Source organism: Tupaia chinensis, unplaced genomic scaffold (assembly GCF_000334495.1).
Source record: "Tupaia chinensis unplaced genomic scaffold, TupChi_1.0 Scaffold000568_1, whole genome shotgun sequence".
In the NCBI taxonomy this organism is placed as follows: domain Eukaryota; kingdom Metazoa; phylum Chordata; class Mammalia; order Scandentia; family Tupaiidae; genus Tupaia; species Tupaia belangeri.
The window spans coordinates 161819-170982 of record NW_006160082.1 but is presented as its reverse complement, the minus strand read 5'-3'; the positions used below and the strand labels follow the sequence as shown (position 1 = coordinate 170982).

The 9164-nt window shown below is 55.0% G+C and overlaps 1 protein-coding gene across 1 annotated transcript in view; it reads right to left on the bottom strand.

Moving 5' to 3' along the window:
- CCDC88C (coiled-coil and HOOK domain protein 88C) overlaps positions 1-9164 on the bottom strand; it is a 153143-nt gene that overhangs the window by 4235 nt on the left and 139744 nt on the right. Inside the window, 3 exon segments of the mRNA XM_027775504.1 lie at positions 10-638; positions 4723-5012; positions 6419-6487. Coding sequence (XP_027631305.1) covers positions 10-638; positions 4723-5012; positions 6419-6487 — 988 coding nt within the window.

Here is a 9164-nt window from a genome sequence, read left to right as displayed (position 1 = left end):
GGAGCCAGCCTCTCCTCCTCCGGGGCAGCCAGGGAGAAACGTCTCGTGTCCAGGGGCCGGCTGCGGGGCCCGGGGCCCTGACAGGAGCTGCCAGCCTTCCCTACCAGTGGGGTCCGCTCCCGGGCCAGGCTGTGGGAGCCAGAGGCCGCAGGACTTTGCAGGGCATGGCTGCCTGTCTCTCTGCCCCCCGAGGCCTCGGGACTCCCCAGCTTCTGAGGCGACTCCTGTTTGCAGGCTTCTGGCCCACTGGCCCGGAGCAGGTCAGCTGAGGCCAGGCTGAAGGCCCGGTTCAGGGATGCGCTCCGACTGGCAGGGGAATGGGAAGATGAGGGCAGCGTGGCTTGCCGGGGTCTGCCCAGAGACAGGCTCTGGGGAGGCTGGGCCTGTCTTGGGGGAGCACCAGCTGGGGACTCAGCCTCCGCTGACCTGAAGTTTGGCTTCACGTACTGCCCAGGCTTTAGCAGCTTTCCCTCAGACGTGCTGACACCCATCTTGACGGTGGGGGCCACAAAGCTGGTGGGCATCTTGGCCCCTTCCTTCCTGGTGGGAGGTCCTGGCTGGCCTCCAACGGGGGCCAGGGGATCATTGGCCTTCCGGAAGTAGTCACTTAGCAGGTCATCCCGGCAGCTGTTAGTGTCCTGCGGAGATGGAGAGAGAACAAGGTGGGAATGAGGGCCAGGACTGAAGTGCCCTGCTCCAGCTGAGATTCCTCAAGGTGCGAGAGCCACCTCTGGCACACATCCCAGGCCTGGTCAGGAAGGTGCGGAGCCCTGTGGATCTTCAGGGAAGAACCCCTGATGCAATTAGGTAGCCCCTAACTATGAATCAGAACTGATCCAGCCAGGGGAATGACGCCCACAAAGCGATGACCTCCCTGGGAAGGTCAGCTCTGGAAGCCTGGCCCAGCCCACTGTCTCCCTGTTTCTCACTTTCCCAACAAGCTGAGCAGGAGACAAAAGGCTGCCGGGTGTGAACAGGCCCTTCTTTCCTTGTCACTCCAACAGGCTCAGCGACATCACAAGGACTTTACGTTGAGCCACTGAGAAGATGACCAGCTCCTGGAAAGCTAGATCCCTCCTGGCCACCTGGAAGAGGTGGCATGGGAGAGAGAGGTGGGAGCCAAGGAAAATGGAGGGCCCGACGTGGACATCCCTAAGAGGAAGGGATCCTCTGCCACGCTGCAGAGGGGAGTGAGTGCACGGCATGGGCCGGCCTGGCTGGCCAGCTTGTCCCCTAGGCCGCCACCCTGGTACAGCAGCTGCCATTCGGGCTGTGCTTCCCATGCCCAGGGAGCAGGTGTCCTTTGTCACTATGTTGGGGACAGGCAGAGGAGCCAGGGTAAAGCCTTGCTCAGGTAGCTGTGGCCTTCTGTGAGTGCCCTGCAGCCAGGAGGGGCCAAGCAGAATTTCTCCTGAGGCTGATAAACAGGAACAGAGGAGGAGGAAGGGAGCCGTGTGGGACCTGGGGTCAGGGGCGTCAGTCTAAGGATGGGCGAGGAGCTCAGGAGCCATCTGCACCTGCCAGCAACGCCTGCCCCGTGAACGCACCCGCATGTGCAGACCACAGAGGCAACCCGTTTTGTACAGGTCTGGGTGGGGGAGGGGGTGTGTTCTCCAGAGTGACCCGAGGGCATTACTATCCACGGGCACCACTGATCACACGGTGCAAGCACTGTTCTAGAAACCACGCGTGTACTTGCAAAAAACGCATTTAATCCTCAAGGCAGCGTAGCAAGGTTGTTTCAAGGTCATATTAAAGCCACCTTTGTACTGTATTCATAGCCTAGTGGTTAAGGGAGACAGAGCCACCTGGCTGACCACTGTTCCTGGCAACTTTAAAAACACACTGTGTGGGGAACCAGCAGTTAGCGTAATGGCTATGTCACTGGACTCCCATGTAGTCGACCGTGGTTCGCGTCCCGGACCCGGTGGCTAAGAACTCACGCCGGGCGCGTGTGCATGCATGCCCAAGATCCCGAGAGGAGAATGGAGGAGAAGGGGTTGCGGCGTGACCATCCCCCCTGGGGGGTGATTTTTCGCTTTCTGTCTCTCTGTCTCTCTCTGTCTTTCTGGCGAGTGCACGCACCTTATAGCAAAAACCTCTCAAAAAAAAAAAAAAACCAAAACACTGTGTGTGCATGTGTGTGTGCGGGCCCCAAATCCCAGCAGGATGGAGAAACGCAAGAGATGGTGTTACAGTGTGACCATGCCCCACTGTGGGGATGCCTTCTTCCCCTCTCTGATGAACGCATGTGCCCTCTGGCAATTCATAAATAAATCAATGAAAAAAGGTTTTTTTTAAGGTTTTTGCCATAGGGCACATGAGCTCATCAAAGACAGTGAGAGGGAAAGTGAGAAATCATCCCCCAGGGGGATTGCCATGCCACAATCCCTTCTCTTCCATTCCCCTTCTAGGATTTTGGGCAGGCACGCACACATGCCTGGCATGATTTTCAGGCTGGTGAGTCTGGGACTCGAACTGTGGTCGGTCATGTGGGAGTCTAGCATCCTAACCACCATGCCGCCTGCTGGCCCCAATCAATGAAATTTTAAAAAACTACCTTCAGTTGGTAAAGAAACTGAGGCCACAGAGGTTAAGCAGGTCACACTCTCCAGAGAGTGGCTCTGAGACTAAACCCCATGGCCCTCTGGCTCCTGTCTGCACACTTCTAAGTTTCCCACACCCACCTCCAGGAGACTAGGGAACTACCCAGGGAGCCCCATCTCCTGTACGCCCTCCTCCCAGCTCAAACGCTCAGGGAGCAGAGGTATCAGTGGGGACACTGTTGTCACTTCCCCGGGACAGGAAGCTGCTGTCTGATGGGGGCCTGCTTGGGAGACGGCAACAGGGCCTGATGTCAGGGGCTGGGGCAGGGGGGCAGACAGCGGGTAGGGGGTGGCTTGCTGGGTGCTGGGTGTGACACCAACTGCTGAGTGAGACTGCTCTGTCTGGGGTAAGCTGAGAAGGGACAGATGGTATGTGGAGTGTGAGGAGCAGTGACCGAGGGGAGGGTAGAGCCGGGCAGGAGGAGTCTTGCCCCTTGCTCAGGACCTACCCCCACCAGGATCTGCAAAGCAAAAAGAAACTCACTCACAACAGGCACACGACCGAAAAGGACTGAGCAGGAAACTCCCACTTGCAGGCAACACCATTTATTTCTGGAATGTTCTAATGTTCTAATGGCCCATTAGAGCGGTGGTTCTCAAAGCGTGGTGCCTGGGCCGCGGCAGGAGCAGCATCTGGGAACTAATTTAAGACGCACGTTCTCGGCAAACCCCACCTCAGACCTGCTGAGTCGGAAGCTAGGGGGCCTGCCAGGACTCCCCTGTGTAGGCTCGGGTTTGAGAGCCATAGCACTGACCAGTAACTCGAGGGCAGGGCGCCTGCCTTTCTTGGCTTAGCTGCTCCAGCTCACGCAGAGAGTGCCCGCAACATAAATGCAGGGGCTGGCAGGTGACGTGGTGGTTAAGCGCTGGACTTGCACGTGGCCGACTGGGGTCCAAGCTCTGGACCTGATGGCCTGCTGTCTCACGGTCCCTTTCTCTTTCTGTCTCTCTGTCCCTTTCTCTTTCTGTCTCTCTCTGGTCAAACTAAAATAAATAAGTAAAAAATAATAATGATAAATACAATTCAACAAATAATTCTAAAAAAGAAGAAGAAGAAACATAAATGCAGGGAGGACGGGCCCAAGGTTGACAGTCCCTTCCGTGCCAGCTACAGGCCGGGCATGGGGCAAGCTCGCAGCGGAAACCTGCCGATGAACTGGTCTGCTTGGTTTCAAGCAGGTGCTGCTCAGTGAAAGACCTGCTGGACAAATGCTCTATATTCGCAGTGTCACTGTGCTCTGTCAGTGTGGGTCACGGCATTTACCGCAGTGCTAGAAAGTCCAGCTGGGCTTGTAAAGGGGAGTGAGATGAAAAGGCAGCTTCACGACAGCTAACCTGAGGGGCCAGAAGGGCAGTGGAGGGAGGCACGTCAGCAGGGGCGCCTGGGGTTAGGAGCTACGGGGCAGCGATCGGGAGCTGGGGCCACACCGCCTGTCACCTGTTTCCACACAGGCCAAGAGCTAAGAACTAAGCCCCCCCCCCATTATTATTATGTTTTGCTAAAGGGTAAGTGCACTTGCTAGAGAGACAGAGAGGGGGAAAGTGAGAAATCAGCCCTGGAGGGGATGGCCACGCTGCAATCCCTTCTCCATCTTCTCAGGACTTCGGGCACACACACACACAGGTGCCCAGTGTCTTTTACAAGCCGCCAGATGGCCGTGTGGGATCCAGCCGCCGTAACCGCCATACCACCAGCTGGCCCCACATTGCTAAGTGATAGGCAGTGTTTTAAGGAGCAGTATTTCATGACGTGAAATCATGCAATCCGAATGCTGGTGTCCGTCAGTACTGTTTACCGGACGGCCCGGCCCATTCACGTCCAGCCAATGCCTGCTTTCTCCCAAGTGGCAGGCGGGGTAACTGCAACAGAGACCGTGTGGCTCTGCGGGTCTCAAACAGGGACTCTCCGGCTCGTTTAGGTCGACCAACTCTTGCTAGAGAACATTCTAAGTAAATGGGCACTCAGTATAGCCACAAAACCTCATGCAGGCTCCCAGCCTCACTGTGGGGGGCTGGCCACAACCCCTCTGTCCTAGGTGCTGGCAGCCAGCTCCTGATCTGTGGCATCTAGGCCAGCTCCGCCTGAGGCCTGACCACGCCGCCCCGGGCCACTCACGTGGACTGGCGAGCTCCGGTTGCTCTCCTCCAGGAACTCCTCCAAGGTGACCATCTCGCTGCTTGGGGAGGCCGAGCAGGCGCGCACACCAGCGTGTGTCGGGACTGCAGCTCTCTTCTGGGCACTGTCCGGGAGGAGAGGCCCGTTCCGGGGTGAGGGGTACTCCTGGCGGCTGAGGGCAGTGCGCCCCAGGGTGCTGGAGTCCCGGGGCAGAGTGGCTGTGTCCCTGCTGGGGATCAGGTCTTCGCTGCTGAAGCTCTCAGAGCGGCCATGGAGCTGGTCGGAGGAACCTGGGGTCAGGGTGGGAACAGACGTGGAGGAGCACAGGTCAGTCTCGGCCTCTGATGTGCCTGCTTCCGGTGGGCTCCGTGCTGCCTCTGGCTCTCCCGGCACAGAAACACCCTGCCCCAAACCCAGGGCTCGCTCCAACCAGGTTGGGTGTCTATATGCTAAAGGACCACCTGGAATCCAGTAAGTTTTACTGTGGCTTTTATAACAACAAAATTGGGGCCAGCAGTGGTGGTTAAGGCAGCTGGACTCCCACATGGCTGGCTGCGGTTCGAGTCTCAGACCTGGTGGTTTGAAAAACCACATCAGGGGTGTGTGTGTGTGTGCCCAAAATCCCAGGAGGAGACTGTAGGAGAAGGAACTGTGGCATGGCCATCCCGCCCAGGGGATGATTTCTCACTTTTCCTCTCACTGTCTCTCTCCAGTGAGCACATGGAACCCTATGGCAAAAACCTAAAATAAATAATAAACAAACAAACAAACAAATAAATAAATAAAATAACGTGAAGTAACAGTGGAGCGCTGCTGCTCAAGTTGAAGCTATTAGTGGCTCTAAGGCACTCCACTTGTTACTCTCATCTGTTCGTCCGTTAAAAGTTTATTTAAGCCCCTGCCAAATGCCAGGTGCTCTACTCAGGGCTGGTTGTGTGGAAGCTATGAAGAAGGAAAAATCCCTATAAGAGTTCATGGTCTTGAGAAAAGAGAGTACAGGACAGCACACACATTTTGTTCAAATGCAAAAGAAACTTCCATGAAGACGGACTGTCCCGTACCATGAAACAAACGGAAACCTTCAAGAGAACCGAAAGCCTCCAATCCTGCTTCTCTGACCAAACGGAACAGAGCTGCTCCTGTCCCCATCCTACAGACGAAGTGGCGGACATGGGGTCTGTGGCTTCCCTGTGTTCTCTTGGCTGTCAGTGGGGGAGAAGGAATTTGAACCCACATCCAAATTCCCAAACTGTGTGCCCTATGATCTCATTTGAGAATCTCAAGAACTGCACTGTTTTGTTTGTGGTGTTTTTTCTTCTCAGTTTGCTACAGGACGCATGAGCACACCAAAGAGAGGCGGGGGGGGGGGGAGAGAGTGAGAAAGGGGGGGGGGGGGGGGGGCGAAGCAGTGAGAAATCACCCCCTGCTCCCAGGAGGGTTGGCCACACCACGACTCCTCCTCGATTCTCCTAGGGATTTCAGGCACGCCTGCACACACATCATGCGTGTTTTCTCAAGCCACTGGGTCCAGAACTTGAACTTGGGCTGTGCAGCTAGCTAGGTGGGGTCCAGCTGCTTTAACCTCCCCACCACTGGCTGACCTGCTAATTGCAATTTTTAAGTTAGGAGAATAAGCTGAGCCCAGAGCCAAACGTCCAAAAAAACTGCCTGCAAGCGTCCTGGAAGAAAAACTCACCTTTCGGGTGACGAGGAGAGCTGTTGCTAGAGGCATTCCTACTGCTCTCTAGGCTACTCGGCCGGGATGCTGAAAGAAAACGGGACGTTAAGCGGGAAGGGCCTATGACCAGGTGTGCTCCGATTAAACCATCTAAGCCAAGAAAAATGACCAAACCGAAGCGAGTCTACGCCGGAGCTCAGGCCGATGCCCTTATTAAGGAAGAACTTAGCATTCTCAGGGCTCTGGTGAGGAAGGCTGGCCTCACGCCCAGAGCGCAAGTGCAGCAGAGGCCATGGCTGCCCGGCAACTTCCGCTACCTTTTCTGTCAGGTCTAGGGCTGCAGTAAACAATCCCGTCAACCAAGGGGATCGCACATAGAACTCAGGATATCAGCACACAAGGAAAGAGCTGCTCTGGGTAAACCGAGGGCAGCGTGGGCAGGGTCAGCTACTGCTGCAGAGCTTCCTGGAACGTGTGAGAACAGACTATGCTGAGACCATGGGGACAGGGAAGAGTGGCTGCCCAAGGCAGCGTGAGCACACGTGTGCAAACATGCACCTGTGCGTGGGGATGGGACGTCACATAGGCGACCCACAGGGAGGAGGTGTGCGCTCAGGAGGAAAGGGAGCCGGGGCTTCTCCTGCTTGGTCGCTATTCTTCAGTTCCTCTGAGTTATCTGCCTCAAACGTACATCTGCCCCAAAAGGAAAAACCAAGGTTTATGGTGACAAGTGCCACAGAACCCAGCCCTCTTGGCTGCCGTGGGGGCCTGCCTGAGCCGTGTCCTCTGCAAACGTGGCCATCCATGCCAGGGCCCGGAGACCTCGCCTGTTCTGCCCCTCCAGCTGCTGGCACCATCATACCAGAACAAACTTGTCTCTCCTGCTGGACTATGCCCCCCAGGGATGGGGACAGGGACAGGGTTTCAGGCATCTCTGCACCCCTGTGTCCCGCAGCAAGTGCTGAGAGCTGGTAAAGACAGCGAGGGGCCCTCTGCTTGCATGCCCCTAAGGACCATGGCTCAAGTCTGCTGGGTCCACAGGGCGCCCAGTTCCCACGTGCTGGTGAGCTCTGCAAATAGCAGGCAGCTGGAAAACAGGTCAGCGAACGGTGTCTGGGGATAAATCAAAAAGTACTCAGTGTTCATGAACAGCATGAAACCAGATTAAGTCCCCACTCTGAGAAGCGAAAATCTAAAATAAACAAATGCACATCTCTCTTTAAAAAGGAAATGAGTTTCACCGCAAGGAAACTGTGACACAAGTCAACGGGTCCTGAAAGCACCTTTGTTTATTCAAGAACTACTGCTCAAATCCTGTTCCCTTCTTTTTCCTAGTAAGAGAAGCTAGAGGAATCAGAAGCTTTACAAAGAAAACCTCTTGGGGCCAGCAGGTGGCGTGGAGGTTAAGGTGCTGGAATTCCAGATGGCCAGCTGCAGTTCGAGTCCCGGACCTGGTGGCTTTCTTTCTCATTTTCTGTCTGTCTCTCCCTGGTAAGTGCATGTGCCCTGTAGCAAACTGAAAAATAATAATAATGATAAATAGAATTCAATTTTTAAAAATTCTTAAAATAACTCAAAAAACAACAAAATACCCTTGGCCAGCTGGTTAATCACAACCTGGCCACTGGGCAGGCACCAAGCATTTACACCAGTTTGCCCTGCTGCGCAGCCTCCACCCCGCCTACAGAGCCCTCTCACTCTTCCGCCTTGCCCTCTCGGTATCCGTATGACTGCCAACACCGCGACACTCTCCAGACAAGGACAGGGTAGCAGGCCATGCCGCCTCCTGCACTTCCTGTGGAATACTCAGAGGACAACCCAACTCAATGTAAACTTGGAGTTTGTTTTTGAAAGAGTTACTGTCCCACCCTTCTAAGATTGTTTTTCAAAAATTAGAACAATCCAAAGCTCGTTCCCGATTTAGAGCAAGTTGGTATCACTGACTGTGTCCCCACTGCAGAAATTCACAACAAACCCAAATCGAATAACAAGTGCTCTTAACGCTTCCTGAGACTAAATACAACTGGAGATCCTTCGGGCCATGGCAACCCGAGTGCCAGTGCCGAGTCTTCTGGAAACGCCCTGTGTGGGCACTTCCAGCACTGGGACGCATGGGGGTGTGTGAGCTCAGGCCCTGGGGGAGCAAAGGAGAGGAGCTGGGAGGAACTCTGGGTCCCCCACCCTCCCAACCATACTGACCCCAACTCCACTTACTTCGTGTTGACAAAATTATAGGAGACCACTGTTTTGGACTAAGTTCTTGCTGTAGGTTCCAACAGACCAAACTAAAGGAGGCCACTCATGCTCAGAGGTTACATCATCAAAACAAAACTTTTTTTTTTTTTTTTTGAGAGATTTTGGCTACATTTATCCACCCCCTTGGCCTCCCAACAGCGCCCACCCCCGGGGGGGGGGGGGTGACCACGCCACAATCCCTTCTCCTTCGTTCACCTCTCGGGATCTTGGGCACACACGCACATGCTGGCTGTGAGTTTCAGGCCGCCAGATCCAGAACTAGACCACGGTTGACTATGTGGGAGTCCAGCGACATAACCCTTACCCATCTGCTGGTCCCTCACACTGAAATTTTAAGTTAGCTGTCTGATCCCCCAATAGCCCAGTTTTTCCTGAAAACTGGAGACGCCAGTCTACCTGGGTCAGCGCTGAGGACACGAAATGTATGCACCCCTTGTGGCTTTCTTAGGAACGTGTATCTGAAAATGCCCAGGAGGCTGCCCAGATTCATGGCTCTGTTCTTGTGGCC